Source organism: Equus przewalskii, chromosome 18 (assembly GCF_037783145.1).
Source record: "Equus przewalskii isolate Varuska chromosome 18, EquPr2, whole genome shotgun sequence".
Taxonomy (NCBI): Eukaryota; Metazoa; Chordata; class Mammalia; order Perissodactyla; family Equidae; genus Equus; species Equus przewalskii.
In genome coordinates this window covers 58,074,907-58,096,645 of record NC_091848.1, presented here as the reverse complement: position 1 = coordinate 58,096,645, position 21,739 = coordinate 58,074,907, and the positions used below count along the sequence as shown (strand labels likewise).

The following is a 21,739-nucleotide window of genomic DNA, read 5'->3' as shown; positions in this document are numbered from 1 at the left end:
CATGGGCATTGAAGAATATGAAAAACTGATAGGCACAGAAAAACTGAAATTTCATCTCAGCCCAATGCCCAGACCCCAACAGACTTAACACAACTAAACAGGCTGGCAGATTACATAAGGGACTTTTTATTGGAAAAGGCAAACTGTGGTTTATTTGAACATTTGTTCCTACATGCCTCTGTTATGGACTTTTTTTCATTTAATCAGCTTTATTGAAATATCACATACACAATAAAATTTCATGACTTTAAGTGTCAAGTTCAATGAGCTTTGATAAATGTATACAGTCTGGTAACCATTGCCACGGTCAATACAGAGACCATTTCCATCACCTCAAAACATTCTTCTGTTCCCTTTCATAATCTATTCCCATCCCCAGCAAACAACAATCGGCTTTCCGTCTCAGTTTTGACTCCTAGGTTTTCCTATAACGTAGTCATACAGGGGATGCTCTTGCGTGTCTGGCTTCTTCCACTGGGCATAAAGCTTTTGGTATTCACCCCTGTTGTTACATTTATCAATAGCCGTTCCTTCTCATTGCTGAACAGTGTTTTAACACATGGCTAGATCATAATTTATCCATTCACCTGCTGATGAGCATTTGTGTGATTTCTAACTTTGGGCTATTGTGAATAAAGCTGCTATGAAAATTCCAGTGCAAAACTTATATTTTCATTTTTCTTGGGTAAAATATCTAGGAATGAAGAAATATGATGTAGTATCAAGAAATATTTGTGCCTCCCCTACATCAACTATCCTGAGGAAAAAAAAACACAAACATTTCTTAGTCATATTTCATAATAAAATTTATTAGCAGATCTGTTGTAAGACAGTTGAAGAATTTGTACATTTTCCAGCCCTAAAGAATCACACACAATCACACACATTCAACATATTCCAAGACAATGCTTAATAATATGTAGGAAGATACTATCCCTTACAAACTCAATATATTATGAATAAAATAAAATACATTCATATTATTATATGAATAAGGAAGTCACATTAAGAATTCTCTTGTGATTTTCTTAAAAGCAAAGAGTTTCAAATCTCTAATTTAAAAAAAGGACAATTTCAATGAGTTCCTCTTACAAAGAAATAGATTTATAAAATGCCTGCATGCTTCTCACCCAAGTTGTGCCTGCTTTAATTAAAGGAAAATGTTGAGTCTCATTTCCTCATTTCTTAAATGAGAAACATTTCCCAAATTCACTACACATCCCCATGATTGTTCTTAGTCTAAACTTCCATAGAAATATGTCTGGGAAAGAAAAATTTAAATATCAGAATACAAGGATTTAACTTTCACCTTGAAAAGTGCAGAAAATCCCAACATTAACAAATCATGGCTCTGCAGAAATCCAAATGGCCACTTCGGCGTCCCTCGTTTAAGTAACAGCAATGCCCCTTTAGCGTTAGCAACCACAAGCACCCCAGGAGAGATTAAGGAAATTTCAAGTGTTCCTAAATATCTATCATCATAAAAATGACTATTTTACAATATTATGATCTGTAGAGAAAGATCAATAGAAACATGACGATCAAAGAAACTTCAGCAACGACGAAGTAGAACTTGTACCCTCATTTCAAGTTGCTTTCTAAAATTACTAGCAAGTCTCAACCTCATTGAATTAATGGAAACAACATTTATCCCATGACAGAGATTTCTGTGGCAGAAACTAAAATTTCAAAATATGAAACGAAAATAACATGAGAAGTTTCCTGATACAAATTATACTTAGATTCTCTTAACTCAATACTTGGAAACTCAGTCATACTTTGTAAGCTGGTCATATAAAACGATTCTAGAAGTATAAATGAGTTTTTTATCAACTAACTGACTCTGACAAGCTGCCATCTCACCACGTGTTACCAACAGCATCCAGTGGAAACCTGTGGTGCTTAAAACACATTTTACCCCCTGCCCAGGAGGCAGAGCCCAGAGAGCCGAAGCCTGGAGCTCTGGGGCCAGGTAACCGACCGCCACACAGTGGCAACAGCGCTGGCGGTGGAACAGGGCCCACGCTGCGCGTGCTCCAGACCCCAGGAAGGCCGCTCTGTCTGTGTCAATGCACCCAGTCCCTCGGATGGCGCAGAACTTCCAGAATTTCAGCTTCTTTGGAGTTCTCCGAGGGTGAATGCATATACTCCCATCTGTGTAGGTCCAAAACAGGAGGGAAAAATGTAATAATAATAAATGACACACACACCTCTTTACTTAAAATAAATGAGAAACAAGATTCTAAAAGAGTGAAAAATGTCTTCTACCTGCTAGTCTCCATGGTGCCTAATATGCCTTGTACCCACCAGGCTTTTAGAAAATATTTGCTGCTAAAGAGATAAAGTTTCTTAATAATTCCCAGGCACACTTTGGCCAGCATTAATACCCTAGAGCCAAAATACACTTTTACTATAAGCCAGGATTTCACAAGGTGTAGAACCTTAGATGATCCATGGGCAAACTTTTTTAGCTTACTTCTTATGCATTTATTTCAATGTGTTACTTTCTATTTATGGCAATAATACTGGTTTGCCTTTATAAATAAATTCTCTCTCAGAGAAAATAAGACTACACAATTTAAGTAAACAATACCTCAGATAATATACAAATATGGTCAAAACTGCTAAGCTGATACATGAAGTCTGGCAAGCACTAGTTCAGACCGGGGGTGGTGGACTTTTCCTATAAAGGGCCACATCATAAATGCTTTTGGCTTTGTGGGGCCACGTACAGTCTCTTGCATGTTCTTTTCCTGTTTTTAATAATCCTTTAAAAATGTAAAAGCTATTCTTAGCTCAAGGGCTATTCAAAAACACGCCACAAATGGAACTGGCTTTGTCCTGCAGCCTTAAGTTTGCAGACCCCTCGAGTAGACTGCACAGCAGCTAAAAGTGACCTGCTGTGTTAACGCCATTCAGCTGAATGAGGGGGTGGTTTATAATCCGCCCATATCTGCGGCTTGGAACAGGCATCATAATTAGGGGCCAGCAGACTATCAGAGGCCTCAGAACTCATCTCGATTTTTTCTTCACATCTCACCTCTCGGGTGGCAGGAACACCTAATGGGGACATTTGCCGCTCTGAAGGCAGTGACAACGTGGAGGGTACTGACCTCCCACGGCCAGATGTGGACAACAGCAGACCAGGAAGCCATTCAGCAGTGCACTCTTATATGGACATTTACACTCGCGGAGGAAAGAAGATTCCAGCTCTTGTAAAACAAGCAATGGCAATTTTTCTTTTTCTCTGACCTTTTCTATTTCAGTCTGGACAGACATCATCCTCACTTTCTCATGGTCAAAAAGTCAACTGCGGATTGTCATTAACCTAATGGCACCAGCAAAAATCAACCTGTCTTAAAATTCCCCAGGTGGATCTCGTGGGGCAGCCCACTGCAGCAGCACAGAGGCACGGAGAGAAGGCCAGCCCTGGAAACAATCCCTCGTGCTTTCCACAAGCTTAATGCTTCGGACTGGAAGGTAAGACTCTTCCTCAGAAGGGCGATAGTTTGTAATAAAATTAAGTTTAAAAAGCTGCTATGTTCAATCAACCTGCTTTGCCCACAGCTCTTCCTAGGCAACGACAAAGGAGGGAAGGTCGACCCGGCCCCAGACGCCACCGCCCACCCTCGTCCACACCTCTCTCCTTCCCGCTCTCGCATACGAAGCTCGACCGTTCATCCTCCCTCCCCTTAAAAACCTGGTTGGATTTTCCTTAACTATTTGACAGTGATTTTCTTACAAAATCAGCAAAGTCAAAACTAATGCAGTCCTCAGGTAAGACCACGTGGTGTTAACGTTCATGTTTTGTTGGGGCTGGGAAGCTGGGGTGGGAGGAAATTATGACGATGAGTTCTTCTTACCGGGCAGTCAGAGGTAAAGACATCAAGATGCTCTCGATCCTGGATCCCGGAGTGAAGAGGCCAAACTTCGTGCCCCGATCATACAGCAGGTTAAATTCTACATACCTGACACGAAGACACCAAACAACATTAAGGGCTAGCTGATTAAAATGCTTACGATTCGCCCACAACAAATGCTTAAAGTGGGGTTCTTCCTGCGCCCACCCCCCAATCAGCGGGAACTGGCACAAGAAACACCAGCCTACGGTCCATTGAGTATTCTCCATCTGGACGGGCACAAATAAGAGAGTATTATCCAACAAACAGTAGGACACGGAGTCGGCCCCAACACAGAGCAGTCACAGAACAAGGAGGTTATGTTTTCCAATAAACAAACAGAACGGACACAAAGCTGAGAACTCTGAGGCACAGCAACGATTAAGGGAAAGGAATGGCGCCCTCCGTTAGGAACGCACAGCCCCTCCGGCCCCCCACCCGCCGAGACGCCTCAGAGCCAGAGACTTCCACCACGGCCTCGGCCTCCCAGGAACCGAGACAGTGTGGAACTCCTGTAACTGGAGGCCAGGTACCACGAGCAGCTATTACTAGTACATTCTAGACCCTCCGCTTCCCCCGAGTCGTCCGCAGCATCAACCAGCAGTCCCGTCAGCCCGTCTTCCCGCAGGTTCACGCAGCGCACTCAGGCCGGGGTTCGGGGGGGGGACCCTCAGTGCTCAGTGTCACCTTCTTAGGAAACGTTCTTAGCGTCCACACTTGGTTCACTAGAACCCTTCTCCACGAACTGCCAGACTCAGATCTAAACTGCCCAGCTGAAAAGCCTCCGACTGCCCCTATCATCACGGGCTCCTTCATAAAAGGGCTTCTTCTCCCCACTTCCAAAAAAAGTTTCTTTTTTTTTTTTTAAGGATTGGCACCTGGGCTAACAACTGTTGCCAATCTTTTTTTTTTTTTCCTGCTTTATCTCCCCAAACCCCCTCTGTACACAGTTGTATATCTTAGTTGCAGGTCCTTCTAGTTGTGGGATGTGGGATGCCGCCTCAACATGGCCTGACGAGCAATGACATGTCCGCGCCCAGGATCCGAACCCTGGGCCGCCGCAGCGGAGTGCACGAACTTAACCACTCGGCCATGGAGCCCGCCCCAAAAAAACAGTTTCTACTACCCAAAAGAATCGAGAATGATCCATAAATCTGAAATTTTCAGTAAACATTGCCCCTTGCAGAGCATTTCTCAGCTCATTCGGACACTTGTCTCGGGCTGAACTTCCCTCATTCTCACCTTTCCCCGTCACTGTCCCCATCCCTGTCCCCGTCCCTGTCCCCATCACTGTACCCGTCCCTGTCCCAGTCACTGTCCCCATCACTGTCCCCGTCACCCCAGAGGACGAGTTCTCTGGAATCCCAGAGCCGCCAAGGCTCAGACAGCACCTTCTGCATGGAACCTGCCGAAGGCCCTGAGAACACTGAAGGAAACTATGCCATGGACCCCTTTCTAATCGCCACCATTTATTTATCGTGATTGAGTTTTGTGCACCGACAACTATTTAATAGCTTCTCACGCCCATTTCAAAAGACAATTTACGTGAATCTTCTCAACTTCTTTCTAAGACCCTGGAAAAGGGCTCCAGTCCCTCAGCCCCGTCTTCACCCTATTTCCTTTCCCAAACACGACACATGAGGGACGCGGTGCTTCCCTAGCTGTGCCGACGTCTTTCCCAGACACCCTGGGGAGGAGCTCCCCGAGCTGCCCTGCAGCGGCCTCTCCCACTCCCACCAGGTTTCGCTTCGAGCTGCTCTCTGGTCCTTCCACACATCTACCCTCTGAGGAACCTGTGAACTATGACCCCTCACCTTCCCTTCTATTCAACTCATGCCTAAATGTTATCCTATCTCCCTTTCCCCAAATACAACAAAACCACAAGAAGTTAAAGATCTTTTGTCTCTGTTCTCCCAGAAAAAGAAGACGGTAAGACTGGAGTTCAAGGTCTGGGGGGGACTAGTGGTGACCAGGCTCAGAGACAGGACGAGGCTGCCAAACAAGACACAGTAAGGTCAAAGGGCAGCGGCGGACACAGGCAAACTCCCACCTGGGCGGAGGCGGTGGGAGGGGGACCTGTGAGGGCCCAGACAAGGGCGGCATGGGACAGTGCCGATGGCCCGAGGGTGCACTGCCAGCTGCAGCCCAGAGATAAGGGGGCAGGGGCTCTTGGCGAGAACAGACAGCGCCACGGCCCACCCCACCCCTCGGCCGGACAACGAACCGCCCAAGGCGCAGGGATACATGGCACCGTCACAACGTCTTGTCATTCACAAGGAAAAACATTCGGAAAACAAAAACATTTCTATGTCTACGTTTTAAAAGCTTCACCTCGTCAGCATTCACAAACCCTGCCAGCTTTGCACACGAGAGCCCCACCCTCTCCCTAGTGTCTTAAACTTGCCCCAGGCACTGCGTGCCCCCTGGAGCGCGAGCCCCTTCTGAGGGTCCACGTGCCACCCACCTTCACAGCCAGCAAAGCCCCAGCCACAGGGGCACAAAGGTCAGGCGAGAGGAGGGAGCGGCAAAGATGCATCTGAGAAACCATGGGAACAAAAAAAACACATCCCCAAACAGATGCGCTGTTGAAGATGCTTCTAACAAGAAAACTTAACAACGCTCATTTTCCCAAGTTTATACACGGGGACCAGACAGCACAGGCAGTCACAAGAAACGATAAACACAAACGGTTATCTTTAGACTTGCAACGTTACTAAGCTGACCCTTCCCGGGGCACCAGCCTTACGTCCTGAAGTCCCCAAAGCTTCAGGAGCCCGAGACAGAACTAACATAAACGAGAAAATCCACTTCACAGCCACCGACTGGTTTACATGCATTCAGGCGGCAATGAGAAACCGTGGAGAGCTGCCACCGAAGGGCAACCTGGAGCTGAGCCACAGGGGCGCCCGGCTGAGGATGACCCGCTCTGCTGGCCCGCTGAGCTCACGTGCTCAACGCCCAGAGCAGGGCGGCTGAGGAGCGCACCACGGCCACCACCACAAACGCTTCAACTACTTAACGTCCCTCACGCGCAGGAAGGGCTGCACGTTTTGAAGCTGTGATGACCTGGTGCCTCATCTGGAATCTTACTGACCAGCTGCAGAACCTTGGGCAAGGGATCTACCTTGCTAAGTTTTATCACCTGGAAAATGACGATAATTACACTAATCTCACAAGTGGATGGAGAAAATCAGATGCAAACTGCCTAACTTACTGGCTGGCACAGAGTAAGGACTACCTAACTAGTAACCATTATCATTAACTGTAAATAACTTCTGAAATGATTATTTCCATCATAACGACTTCCAAAAACCTTGAAGATGAATGAAAAAGGTGTGATTCCCCATTTACAGAGCAGCAAAAAACATTAAATGACGCCCATATCTTGGTGTAGGACTGGAGGATATTGCTAGAAGAAAAACTAAATAGAAACAATAAACAAAACTAAACAAATTCAGCTGAATCAAATCCAGCAAGTACTCACTCCATGTCTACTGAGCGTCTCTAACGTATAGACAAATAAACGTTGCTCTTTTTTATAAGACTGTTTCACACAACGCTTTATTCATCTGATACTCCTCTAGTCAGGGAAAGCAATCAGGGTGACACAGCCGCCGTCACTCGGCGCTCGGCTGCACCGAGACGGCCACTCCCCCGGCCCCCACTCACCGTCCTCTCCGGAGCTGTTGCCACAGCTTCTCCTGGGGCGTGAACGAGTCATTGCGGTGCTTCTTCACGAGGGGGATGTAAGAAGGGACCACCGCCTGCGCGCAGCTCTCCACGAAGCGAAACACCTCGTCCTTGGATGGAGAGTCAAGGTCATCAAAAAAGATGCCCCCGATGCCCCTCCGCTCCCCACGGTGGGCTATAAAGAAGTACTCGTCACACCTGGAACACACAGCAGGGCTGCATCAGGGATCAGAGGCACGGAAATCGACGTGGGTGTCCCGGCTCAGAGCACTGGCCCTGAGCAACGCCAGCACAGCGCCCTTTCTCTTGGTCCAACTATGGGAATGAAACCCAGGGCTTTAGACAGATCTCCTGCAGTTATCGCCAAGGCAGGAGATGCAACTGGGCAATTTAACACGTGTCTATGTGAGGATGGAACTCTAAGAACCTAATGAAAAGAGAAACAGAGAGTCCAGCATTGATGGTGCATTTCCTGAAACAAGTGATGCTGCTGCCCCAAGAGGCAGGACAGGAAGCCTCCACAAGGACACCAACCAGGTGCCTGACTGGACGCCAATCCCTGGGCTCCTGAGGCTGCTCTTTACTCTCCAAAGCTAGGTACAGTAAATACTCTGTCAGGTCTCTTGATGATTCTACAGCGTGCGGGACTGAGGGAAGGGCTGGTGGAAGGAACCGTTCAGAGAAGAGGGGTCTTCAGACTGTTACACTTCTTGCATGAAAGGTTACCCCGCGCCAGCACATGGACTATCAATCTGTTCTCGAGCCTCTGCCCTCTGTGTCTCCTAGAGCTGTTTCCTAAGAAAGCATTTTCTAAATGCTAAAACTTGTGGAATAGTTTACATGGTGGAAATAGTTCTTTTCATGAGCTCCATCAAACAAGGGTCCCTAAATAGAAAAAACTGTACAAAAACTAAAAGCTATTTTTTAAAAGGTTACCTTAAAAATAGCTTTAATAGCTCAAAGTCAAAAAAAAAGACGGCAAATGCAAATCCCTAGGACTGACGTGTTGGTATAATTCACCCCGACCGTGACTTGCTGGCTTTCCTTTTAGAGCACATTTTATGAACATCAAGGATATCCTGAGCAAGGCTGTAAAGTCAAACCTAATCATATTATTTCAAAATCTCTTCATGACATTAAGAGATTTACTGAATACTTATACTAAAAACTTCTTAATTAGCGTGCATCCTAGGTATTTTATCAATATTACTCAGATAGAGTCATCACAGTAACAGCGATAAAAGGGAACCAAACAAGGGGACTATCTCCGCCCCAGCCCTCCTCCCGGAAGGACGCTGGTTTGTGAGAGAGAGAAACCCTCCCTCTCACATCCCTGCCTCCATCGCTGTGCGGTTCTCAGTGGTAACCTCAAATCACAAGGAGAATATTCAGATGTCTTATCTTTTCTGAGGATTTTAAAGCTGAACTCCATGCTTTTACACAGATAACATCAAGATTCCACAATTATTAACTCTAAAAGCAAAAAAACCCCCAAATCCTTTCTATTCTTCCTTTTTCAAGAATGTCAATTACCTCTTGGTATTATTTTACTCTTATTCCAAACAATTTATGCCCAGACTCCATTTCCCATCTACCAAATCTCCTGGTCTCCTCACAACTGTTTTCCTTTTCTTTACCACTAGCTTCTTTAACAAAGTTTCCAACTCCACTCTTCTCCTTGCTCAAAATCTCTGGTGCATTTGCATCTCTCCCTAACAGATCCCCAACTCGTGCTCCATCCTGACCATCCCACAGCACCGACAGTCCCCTCTGGGGGGAGAATGTACTACCCCACCCAGGATTAAAAAGCCTCTGACTCTCAAGCATGGATCACCCGAAGTTTACAGTCCACATCATTTGAGATCAAAAAAGAAGATGCTACCCAATTTTTATTACAGACATCCAACTATTCCTAAGAAAATAACTTATTAAAACCACTTAAAACTGGCATCCCACTTCTGGTGGGCAAGGAAAACAGAGCTGCCTTCAGAAACTGAAAAAGGCATTTCGTGACACAGTAGCTGCCTTCGGGATCTAGCGAGGAAGGGAACATACCTGAGGGGTCACGACAGGGTCAACGCCTTCACCTACCATTTTTTAAATTTGGGGTAGAGATCTGGACCGTGCCGGTCACAAGCCTCCTTCAGAGTTCTGTGGAAGTGGACAGCATCCTCCTGGTTCAAGTACGTTGGGGTAAGGTCGCAGCCACCACCGAACCACCACTGCTTGTTACCTGCCGAGTCAAGACACAGGTCCTGAGGCGGAGTCTGGACGGTGAGATGCAGCGCACTACTCACTGTGTTAGCAAACTCAACTTATCCCCTCAGTTCGTGAGGCCTGAAACGGGTGACCAAAAAAACCATTCAACTGAATTCGGCTCTGAAGGCCAGGAAGGCCTAGGCAGGAAGGAGGAGGGAAAAGCAGACAGACAGGAAGTAGGAGAGTAACAGGTGCGCGATGGAACCAGGCAGGGAAACGATGTGCAGGGCAGGGAATGACAGACACCACGCAGGTGGACCAGGCAGCAGGGCTCAACGCTGGTGGCATGTAAGAACCACATGAAGAGCTTAAAACACCTCTGTTAGGTCACAATTCAAAAAAAACCACAAGCACACCTCTGGCCCAGGCATCTCCAGTTTATAAAAACTCCCCAGGGGAGTGTGATCCTCCCTGTATTAGAACCACTGCCACCCCCTCCCCTTGCCCCAGAAAGGGTGAACACGCTAGCCGAGGGAGACAACTTTCCATTTGGAGTAACTCTTTCATGTGCTTAGTTAGGTCAGCACCAGGTACCAACCTCTAAACATTAAAAGCTTGAACCAAACTAAATGGCTTCAAAACGAAAAGTAAAATACATTGACTTTAAACGCCATCACCTGCAGAGACACCCGCAGAGGCTAGTGTGGCGCTGCACAGGCGCTCTGACAGGTGCTGACAGCTGGCCAGCTAACGGAGACGCAGGCCAGAACCACAAGTGCACAACCAGGCACCATCACCTGCACCCCATTTGAACCCACTGATAATGCAACAGCGACCGGCAAAAGCTATGCTTGTGGAAGATCATTTCCAAAAGCAAGTTCTCAATGTCAACCCTGCACACGAGGTTTTCCTTTGGATGTAATGAATTTATATTTGCAAAGAAGCCGGTATGCACTCCAAGTCTGAGTTCATTAAATCATTCCTTCTTTGTTGGAGGAAATATGGGAGGTCAGCCAATACCATTTTCACTTTTCATGCCTAGTGCATAATCGACTGCACCTGGCAAGGAAAAAGCCTTCATATGCCTCCTGAAAAACCTCATTAAGACTGTTTCTATTTTATCACCTTTTAGACGTTATGCCCTGTAACCTGTTTTAAAATACAATTTTGCACAATACTTTGCACAGCTCCAGACACCCTTACCATCGGCGTCTTCTACTTCAAAGTATCTGTAGTTGAAGTGGATGGTAGGAGCATGAGGATTCTTGGGGTGGATAACAGAGCTCACACCCATAGCGGAAAACGGCAATTTCCCTGGAAAGGAAAACACACAGCAAGCTGCACTCAATCACCTGGTGTGATACAAAGGAATTCCAATACGGTTTCTGGATCAATCTTCAAAAGCTGCTTTTTAATTGGTCTCTTAAAATAAAATTTTTAAAAAGTAATTGTGAACACACTTATCTGGCACATGGACTCAAATGGCTTTTTACAGAAGCAATATTTATCTTATAAATAAAACTCATGGGAAAAAGCTTTGCCGGGACTATTTAAGGCTGCTGAGACTGTCTGATTTACCATCTTTAGTCTTCAGATTTTTTCCTCTGCTTCTCATTTGTTTCGCTGCTTCCTCAGAAAGGTTTCCATGAACGACAGAAATGCTCACTCCAGCCTTTTCAAAAACATGCCCATCTTGAAGCACACAGCTGATGCCACCACCCCCTATTTAGGGGAACATAAAATGAGGAGAGAATGTAAGGGGACCTGCAAAACTGAAAACCACCCTTGCAGGAACGTGGGGGAATTAGGACTTACTTCCTCCTCTATTTTCCAAATCTTCTCTAATATCAGCATATTTATAATTTTTAAGTACAATAAAATTAGATAACTAGCTTAGTTTTATGACATCAGCTTCCAGTACTGGTCAAATATGCTATCTCTCCACATCGCCACACTCAGTACTTCTCCATTCTTCTGCGGTGACCTAAAATCACCCACTGGAATATCTTCCCTTCAAATACTGCAGTTCAGAACGGCTTCCACTGGTTATGACACACGAGAGAAAGCTACGGTTAAAAACAGGAATGGGTATATTTGAAGGGTGTTCTATTATTACCAAATTTAAGAGCTCCGTATTGTTTCAATTGTTTTCGTCTCAGTGTGCTGTTTGCCTTTTAATTTTGTTTACAGGCAAGTAAAAAACAGAAGGAATTTGAACGCTTCAGGGTTCAGACCCTTCACCTGAGTAAGACACACTAACATTCAGGTACACGAGCTCCACTGTGCAGTGAGTATCAGTGGCTGTTTATGTATGTATTTATTTTTAAGACACTAGAGTTACCCCAAGGGTGACTGTTTCATGAAGGTTCATGTTTAGCTTGTGGTATTTCTAAGAACTTTTAGCAGTGGACAGGACACAGGATGATCCAGTATATCCCCTCTCTACTTCAGATGAGAAACCGAGGCCCAGAACCCCAAAACCCCTTCTCCAAGCACACACAGCTGGCAAGGGGCCAAACAATTTTTCTCAGTGCTTTCTACGCACCGGACAATATTTTAAAGCACTCCCACATATCCATCCCACTTAACCCTTACAATACCCTCATCTATCATTTCTAATCTCATTTCATAGCTGAGGAAACAGAGGCACAAAAAGTTAGGGAGCTTCTGAAGGAAAAACAGCTAGGCTGGTACTTGAGGTTGTGTCCTGGTTCAACGTCCTTCACCTGAAAACACTCCAAGATGAAAGACACTATGAAACCAGCTTTCCCGTCATCGACTATAGAGGTGGCAGTGTCACACAGCCCAAGCCGGCTGAGGAGAAGTCGCTGCAGCATACCGGTAAGCAAAAGTCCAATCCTCAAGCGCATGACCCAGAGCTGGGCTTCACTGTGTACACACGGTCCTGAATATAGGACTCTGTAAGACCTGTTTTAACACTGAAGTATTTTGCCATTGGAAGGAAAGTCTCCTAGCAGGAAGTCTGATGGTTGTATTTCGTGGAACTACTGACAAGCCAATCAAGTATTCCTGGTGCCGCTCGGGAAAAAGACACAAGGACACCCTCAGCTGGAGGAGTCTGGCTGACACTTAGCAAAGAGGAGCCAAGTCATCTTTCCACCTCCAAGGAAGGAGAAAGGGTAAACGCACTCGGAGAAGCGCATGAAATACGGGGAAAAATCTACGCTGAATGACAACCTTGGCCATTCCAGGATGTTGTATAAAAATAATTCTAAGACTTCTACAAAAAATGCTACCATAAAATTGCAAAGACTTTGAAATATTCAGTACCAGAGAGACGGCAAATCGGGGTCCACACCAGCAACCAGAGGGCGGACGACCCTTTCTACGTTAACCTTTTCAACGGTGTCCTTCGAAGATAGCAGCCGCTCGGTAGGTCCCTGCTCCCACCCCAATCCTTCGGGGTCGTCTTCTGCCCGCCACCTGCAGCCCGCCGGCGGCCGAGGGCCTCACCTTCCTTCCTCTCCCAGCGGTCCACGGAGAAGCGGGCGCCGCCGTCCACCTGCGCCAGCGCCTGGCACACCTGGGCCTGGGTCTCCAGGATCAGCAGCTCCATCCTGGTCTTCATGTCGCCGGGCCTGGCCCGCAGCTCGCGCAGGTCGGTCACCGGCGGGGCCATGAAGCAGCGGCAGCGACGGGCCAGCTCGTCGTCCTCCTCCTCCTCCGGCCTCCCCCGCGGGCCCGAGCTCCAGGCCACCATCCCCGCCCGCTGCACGTGCCCGAAGGCGGCTGCTGCGAGCCCCGCCAGCCCCGCCAGCGCCGCGGCCAGTCCGGGCCCCAGCCGGGGGCCGCCCCCCGCCGCCGGGCCGTGCCCGAGCCCGCGGGTCCCCCCAGCACCGATGGGCCCGGCCGCGCCGCGCCGCCAGCAGGCCCCCGGCTCCCCGCCGCCGGTCCGCGCCATGCGCCCCCAGGCGCCCGCGCCCAGCCGCCACGCCATCTCCGCGCCGCCGACCCCGGGCCGCCGAGCGGGCACACGGCCGAGCGGGTCCGCCGTGGCGCGCGGGAGCCGCCCCGGGGAGGAGCTAAGCGGCGCGGGGACGCCGGGAACTGTAGTCCCGAGCTGTCGCCAATGTCCCCGAGCGCGGGCCGCGGGGAGCGCGCGCGGCGGTCACGCGCACCCGGCTCCCGGCTCGGCCCCGGCGCGGACGGCAAGGGAACGCGGGCCAGCGACAGAAATACGCCCGGACCCCGCCCCGCGCGACGCCCTCCAGCACGGCTGCCAATCCGGCGCCGCGTCCACGCGGGCCCGCGCCCGGCCCGGTCCTCCGGGGCGTCTGGAGCTTCTGGAAAGTGCGGAGATGGACGGGGCGGAGCGTACACGCTCATTACCTGCCCGCGGGTTTCCCAAGGGAGTGCAATGGGGCGCACGGAGCTGCTAGGAAAACCCCAGGAAAAGACTTTGTGGGATCAACTGCATGTCGCGGTTCTGTAGTTAAAACCTGCCAGGCCGTGCTGCTGCGGGGCCCACGGATTATTTCAGAACTAGGAAAAGCAAAGGGACTGTCTCACTGACCCGGTGTAAAACTCATGACCTGCTGTGTGAAGGGGATCAAGGCACAGGAGATTTAAAAACACTATCCTCCTACAATTGTAGGGTGTGGTGTTTCTCACGTCCAGTCCTTCCAGCAACTCCTGTAAACCAGGCGGTCGGACATTCACACTGCCTGCTCCGCACCCCCGCACACGCACTCTAAGAAAACAAGGCAAAGGAGCTAACGCAGATCTGATAGATTTGTTTGTTCTGTCACCATACCAGTTTCATGTTGTTGGGCGTAAAGTGTAAGAAGGATGGCCATGGGCTAATTTGTCCCTTAAGTCTCCAGTCTGACTTTAATTTCTAGTAGTAGATAATAATTTAAGACACTAGTGGCGGTTTCTACAGGTTTTTTCGTAGTGGCTGGATGCGGTGGTGGGCTCTCCATGGCTGTGGGTCAGGCCAGTTGTTCAAGGCGGTTTGTTTATCCTTCCTCAGTTGCGGCGGGCAGCTCTGGCACGGGGACACACCGGTCACTGGGCAGACGGGTGTGACTCTCCAGCAGGTGCAATGAAAGGTAAAAGCCCGGACTGAGAAGTGAATTAGCTACTTCAGGGGAAGCTTTGCGCCACAGTGTAGCTTGCTGGGAGGCCGGGTCGGGCGAGGAAGGACGGGGAAGAGCTGCCCTCTGGGAAAGGTCCTTTGCATCTCTAGATGCCGGCGATGGGGTTTGCCTGGGCATGGTGGTGATCAAGGAACCTCGTTAATGAAAAGCACCCTCTCTGGCCCGTTTTTCTGTAAGAATCCCCTTCATTATTGCTCTGATTCTGAGAAGACCCATAAAGTTGATAAAAGATAAGCAGGCACAGGCCATTTTGAACATCTGCCCCATCAGATAGGCTGGTCTCGAGCCAGCTGTGTGCTGGTTTCCCTCCCTCCCATCCTCAACCTCTCTATGCAAAGGGCCTCTCTCCTTCCCCCTCTGGCTCCCACAGCACCCCCCTTCACCTCGTTCTGCTGTGCTGAAGAAAGGCCGCAACAGCCTGGTTAGTGTGACTTTCAACCACATTGACTGGGGACATTCGAAATGTCTTCAAGAAGGATACTGGTCTTTGAGCCTCATTTGTCAGCGTGGAGTAAAAGGCATCCCCACGTCGAAAGGCTTCAAGCATCAGACAGCCGCGGGGGACAAACAGTAAGCTTACAATGGGTTGTAAAACACGAGGGTCAGGGAGGGGCTCATCCGTTTCCGAACCCCGTTTCCTGCTCTGCTTTGTGTGCTCTGTGTCCCCACCAGCTGAAGACTCTGGCCAGCCTCACGCAAACTCACGAGCTGGGGGTATGTGAAGCATCATTTTCCAGACCCCGCACACCACTCAGAGTCCTTCTGAACTTTGCCCTTCGTCTCTTCCCAAAAGCTGGTTGAACACCTGACTGCAGGGCCAGCTGACGGAAGTTGGCCTGCCCTTATCTGGAGAGAAGGAAAAGGGACTCTGACACCCCTCTGACAGCTTTACTGCCTTCTCACCGCTCACACCCACCATAATTTCCACGAGCTTAATAAATTGTACTCTTTCACCAATTCCCAGGTTTTGAGAGCCAAACTGAAGAAATGTGCTATCACAGTGGCTCAGTTCTGTTCCTTTCAGCGAGATACAGAGACTCAGGCTAATTATTAGCCGAGATATGTTTGCCGTGGCACGCTTCTGCCGATTTCTCAGAAATTCTTATGGGATGGGGATGGGTGGTGGTAGAGAGATGAGCAAAGAAGTGGAATTTTTGAGATTTTACTCTATTTTAGGTCTTTAGAGGCAATTGTTCACATAGATCATTAAAATAACTGGTTCTCCAAGCTAAGTGTAGGCTAAACATCCAGTTCAGTTGGGTGTTGCTGCCTTGCTTTTTCTTTAACTGAAGTAATTTTGAAATTAATTTTTCATAGAGGTATAGATACGACCCAAATATTCCCGAAAAGCTTTATAACAGTCATGGTGGCTGCCCCGTCAGTCCTTTACCTTCTGCCTTTAGCCCCTCCATAATTCTTCCCTACAGTAGTATGGATGCGATAGCTGGAGGTGCAGTAGCCATTTTGTGACCAAGATTATGAAAATCCCATGAAAAAGTTTGCAGAGCAGTAAGATAGGAGCCTGGGTCCTGAGGGCCCCTGTCCTGGGCTGCCTAACTTTGGAGTTCTTGTTATATGTTAAGGTGCTATCTGTCAGATTTTCTCATACTTGTAGCTGAAGTCTTTCTAACACGGTAATCATTCCGTATTGGTTCAGCTGCCCACCTGGAACCGGTCAGCCATGGCCAGGGGTGGGGTGTGGGATCGTGTTAGCACATCGGGACCTCCTACTATCATTGGTGCTGGGGAGGGTGGGGGGTGAGTGTGGGAGGTCATTTCTAGAAAAGGGGAAATGTGATGAGCAGATGATATCATAAATGCCTACTATAGAGAGAAACTTTTGAAAATTATTCCAGGGTATTGAGTTTGTGGATCTAGGATTAACAAAAATATGAAATTCAGAAAGAAGAACTAGCACTTATGGGCGGGGGGGGGGGGGGGAGGGGGCAGGAGGTAATCAGTTTGATCCAGACAATTACTAGAAGAGTTATTTCCACAGTTTAGCCGGAGTTCTCCAGCTGTCCGTGCCTGGGAACAGGAGCTCCCTGGCCACCCAGCCCTTCACTACACCGTGCTCTCAACGTCCATTCGAGGAGGATTAAGAATGTCATGGGTCAACTGAAAGGGGGGATCATTTGGGGAAATGTTGTGGACAAAGTGTTGGGATAGACACAGGTGTCCCTTCTGTTGGCAATCAGGGAACAATGGGCACTGGGCTCTGGGAGAGCAGTCAAGGGGGGACAACAGTGTTAAAGACATCTGAAACTGCTCCCGGCGCCTGCCTCCGTGCTGATCTCCCGGCACGTCCAGCTGTGGGGGTCACAGAAGAGATGCAAAGCTGCTTCCGCTCAGCACGGAGAGTTTGTCTCATCTGGCAGACCAGGATACTCTCTTGGAAAATACACATCTAACACCTTTTAACTTAAACCCATGTCAACATCTTTTTAAACTTAGGAGTCAAGAATTGGTTTCCTTTGTTCTCTGTGCCTGTCTGGAGTGACATTTTCTCCCTAACTGCTTAACGAGGACCAGCACCTGCGTCTGGAGGTGATGAGGTTGAATGAATGCTGAAAGAGGGAAGGCGGGTTTGAGATGCTCTCACCTGCTGCAGACACGTTGAGCTTGAGATGCTGGTGGGCTGTATGAATCGAAATGTGGGCCCAGAGAGCAGTGAGGGCTGGAAGGGTAATTTGTGAGTTGCCCGCAGCTGGAATAATGGAAAGTTCACTGAAGCACTTTTAGAACAAAAAGGATAAAGGGCTCGAAGTCAGAAGACAGGGCACCAGACACACTGAGGGACTAGGAAAAGAGAGGTCTTAGGAGCTTTGATGCCATGTCACAGAAGCATGGGGGGAGAGGGCATTAGGTGGACAGTGTGGGCAGTGGGCAGAAAGCTGCACTCTGATCGGAGAACCTAGGTGCTGAGTACCGGATACCAGAAATTATGAAGTCACTGGCTGCTTTTGAGACAAGAGCTTCAGAAAACTGGAGGAGGTGGCAGCTAAATTGAAAGAAGATATGGAGCAGTAGGAACTCAGGGTGGGCAGTTGTAAGACTGATCTTTTGTTTGAGGTGGAAGACTTGAGCGTGTTTTTTGCTGAAAGGATGAGGCAACAGAGAGAAACTAAAAATGCATGAATATGCGCCACCAGGAGACCCCATGGCCAGACCCAAAGTTTGTTTGCTTTGCTCCTCTTTCCAAGTGGAACTATTCGGCCTCCGTTCTGAGAGCACACAGGTCAAGGGGAGAGGAAAGAGGATGGGGCAGTGGATGAAACACTTGAGCTATGCACACTACAAACACTGATCCATGTCCCTGCAAGGGACCTGGCTTTCTTCCTCCAAGTATCTGCCCCACCCTCACCCTCATCCCAGCCGGCACCCAGGCAGCCTTCGCGTCCCCGCCTCAAGTGTAATCGAAGGGTTATGAGAACTGGGTGGGGTCACTACTCCTGGTCAAACTGAGACCTGGATCTTTCTTTCTACAGACATTTATTTAGCACTTTCTATGTGCTGTGTTCAAAACAGCCCCAAAAGTTAGATGGAATCACACTTATTCCCTCGAGTGTAGATCAGGAAATGAAGCTTAAGGTTAGGTGTGGACCAAGTGTAGACCTTGTTTCTAATGCTCTCTTAACATTACTCCACTGTTCTTCATCGGACCCAGAGTCATTGTCCACTAAAACAGGGAAAGCAGTGTTTCCTGAACACTTCCACCTCACTAGGAACTTCAGGTACGTGAAGGAGCTGCCACGCTTCTCCTACCCTCCCAGAAACGGAGGCTCTTGTCTCAAAAGCAGCCAGTGACTTCATAATTTCTGGTGTCCGGTACTCAGCACCTAGGTTCTCCGATCAGAGTGCAGCTTTCTGCCCACTGCCCACACTGTCCACCTAATGCCCTCTCCCCCCATGCTTCTGTGACATGGCTACACACTTTGCTCTCTGTGCATAAACTGAATAACAGATGTGCACTGACCAATCACCGACAGACTTTGAAAAAAGTAATGTGATTGGTGAGTGAATGTTACATGCACCTGTTATTTATGTAGTGATTTGTGGACTGAAGAGCCGGCACAAAGTCCGTACTTAATGCATTATCCACAGCTACAGAGCGTGGTAACTGAGTTTGAACTGTGTTGTTGGGGAGCTGGTGATGTTTGACTAAACCATGGTAACTAACTGAAATTCATGCATATTGAAACCATGCAGTACAAGGACTGCGTGTCCTCACTTTTGACCTGATTGTCTAGGTCGATAATTTAGAAGTCTCTACCACGAAGGCTAAAAAGCAAAGAAAACAAGATTCTCAACTGAATCAGTAGCACTTCTGTAAAAACTCAATCGTTTCATTAACTGGCGTGCTTGAAATACCTCATACTTCTTTTCTTGCCTATTTTCTGTGACTAACTGGCTGTTTGGAGACGCATAGAGAAGAATGTCCAAATATGGGAAGTGGTTTGTGGCTGAGACAACTAGTTGTCCACTAGAAATCCATTCTCCCCTCTTCGTTTAATGATGGCACTCAGGGTTTTAGTGGCGCATATAACTGCCTCGCTAAAGGCTATGTTCCTGTCCTCTCATGAACCTTATGACCAAATTCTAGCTGGTGGAATGTGAGTGAAACTGTTGCATGCCACTCCTGGATTTGTCCTTAAGAGGAATGGATGTGCTCCTCCCTGGTCTTTTCTCCACTGGCTAGGATACAGATGTGAGAGCAGGAAGTGGAGCAACCACTTTGAACCCAGAAATGGAATCTGTGTGTTGAATGTGGATGTCAGAGCTCTCAAAGATAGTATGGGCTACTATCTTTGGACAGTTATATCAGAGAGAATAAACTTCAATCTTGTTTTAGCCACTACATTTTGGGGTCTTTTTGTTACAGACGCCTAACTCTAACCTAAAAAATACATGGATGGTTTCTTGTTTGGGAATAAACAATAGCCTAACATAGTAACACAGGGGATTTGTACACATCACACTAAATAGCTAATGGGTTCTCCTCCCTTCCAACTGTAATTTAAAGAGGACAAGAGAAAGACAGAAAGCCCAAGTCTAATCCCCTTCTGAGGGAGTACGTTGAGGACCTACTGAGGACAGTTAATGATGCAATGAAGCCACCACAGGTAGGAGGACACTTGCACAGAGTGGATTGCTCTTTCACATTTAGCGGTATCTGTGTGCTGACACTGCGGGTCTCCATTCCTAGTAACCGGACGTGCTGGGGTGGAGGTCTCCAATATTGAATTTCCTAAAGCCACTGAGGTCTGATGAAGGAGACAGTTATCTGGCAATATTTACGTAATTCTTTTTGTGACAAAAATAAATTCAATGTAGTATTAATCGGTTAAGTCATTGACATGGAACTAATTTATCCTAGTACAGCCAGTGAGGTTTGTACATCATGAAATTTGGCTCTTTTGTTAAGGAACAGATAAAAGATCTGATTCACCACCGCCGACAAATGTGTGATGCTCGTGTGCATGCGCTAGAGGGCGCTCACCTTCTACTATTTTCTATTTGAGCAAAATTCACAATAATGGTTTTCAAACCTGTGCGCAGAGGAATCTTGTTGAAATGTATGCCCTTAGGCTGTGGAGGGCCCATGAAGCTCATTTTAATGAGAGGCTGCATGAAAGCAGGTTCAGAGGATGGCTCATGGAGCCTGACTGCCAGGTGTGAAACCGCTTGTGAATTGGACAGTTACTTAACCTCTCTGTGCCTCAGTTTCCTCTTCCATCAGATGAATTTGGAAGTAGCACTCACCTCTTAGAGTTGTAATGATTAAGTGAGTTGACCTAGAACATCCAACCTCGTGCTTGGCAACAGTTATTCCCTTTGTTATTACGAGTATTCTTTTTAGTAAAGATGTTAATTGATTTTGTTACAGGGAGACTTGAGAACCACCCTTGAGGAACACAGGACTATTTAAAAAAGAAAAAAGATACTCTCGACATTCTACCCAGCCAGGCTAAGACTTCAGGTTCTGCCCATCAGCTAGAGTGTTAATGGAATGACAGGAACCAAAGGCGCAGAGTGGCAAATGGAGCGAGGCGGAGCTGGTCCTCGTGTGCTCTGCCAGGGCACTTGTCCTTCCTTCAGAAGATAGTGGAACTCTGTCTAAGGCATCGAGGCAGAAGATGGCATGATCAGATTTACATTTTAGGAAGGTCACTCTGCAGGCGGAGTGGGGATGCGGTGTGAGGGGTGAGGCTGGGGGCAGATGGATGGGGGAGCTCCGGTAGATGGAATGCTGCTCCTTTTCATCCTAAGGAACGGCCTTCAGAAAGCATCAGGGTCATTCACTTTAGTGACTCCAATAATAACAATTTGAAACTTATGAATCCTTTCTTCCTGGGAGATGAAAGTAGAGGCGAGTTTGTGATGGAACCCTCTGCCCCCCGCTTCGTGCACACTGTAGAGTATGCAGCACCGACAGGCGTCCTCCCCAGGGTCTGAGGCAGCACATCCCTCAGACCCTTCAGCAAAGAAGACTCTTGTGAACTGTGCAGTCACCAGGGAAAGACTGGACCGCTCTCCACAGCACCAGAAATGCGAAGGGGGCACATTCTGCATCTTGCTTGATGATCCTGTAGATGTGGGGTAGGTTTCCAGGAACCATGGTGCTTTAAGTGTCTGACCCGAGGATATTAAGATAAACTCCTGTTCTGCTGCATCGTGTCCCCCGCCAGAATGGGAGGAGATGTCAGGGGGCCAGGAGGGGGTGGAGGAGGAGAGGAGAGCTAAGGTCACACCCTCCTCCTCTGCTGTACTTGGAATTCACCAACACTGTTCTGCTACCGTCAGATTAGCAGGGTTGACAGTGCCAGAGAA

General features: G+C 48.0%; 1 protein-coding gene across 1 annotated transcript; it reads right to left on the bottom strand.

Moving 5' to 3' along the window:
- Positions 1-788: 788 nt before the first annotated feature.
- CPOX (coproporphyrinogen oxidase) lies at positions 789-13,897 on the bottom strand. The gene is made up of 7 exons (XM_008536810.2): positions 13,263-13,897; positions 11,367-11,510; positions 10,992-11,102; positions 9,681-9,822; positions 7,569-7,787; positions 3,864-3,968; positions 789-2,154 (listed from the first exon to the last, which is right to left on the bottom strand). Exons 1-7 carry the CDS (start codon positions 13,744-13,746, stop codon positions 2,067-2,069), a joined length of 1,293 nt encoding a protein of 430 aa, XP_008535032.2. The 5' UTR covers positions 13,747-13,897; the 3' UTR covers positions 789-2,066.
- Between the last annotated feature and the right edge of the window lie 7,842 nt (positions 13,898-21,739).

Excerpts from the sequence above, each read along its gene's own strand:
- CPOX (XM_008536810.2), bottom strand. The coding sequence starts at position 13,746 with ATGGCGTGGCGGCTGGGCGCGGGCGCCTGGGGGCGCATGGCGCGGACC. Across the intron at positions 11,511-13,262 it reads CCGCTGGGAGAGGAAGGAAG|GGGGTGGTGGCATCAGCTGT; the intron begins GTGAGGCCCTCG and ends TCCCCTAAATAG. Across the intron at positions 3,969-7,568 it reads CAACAGCTCCGGAGAGGACG|GTATGTAGAATTTAACCTGC; the intron begins GTGAGTGGGGGC and ends TCTTCGTGTCAG.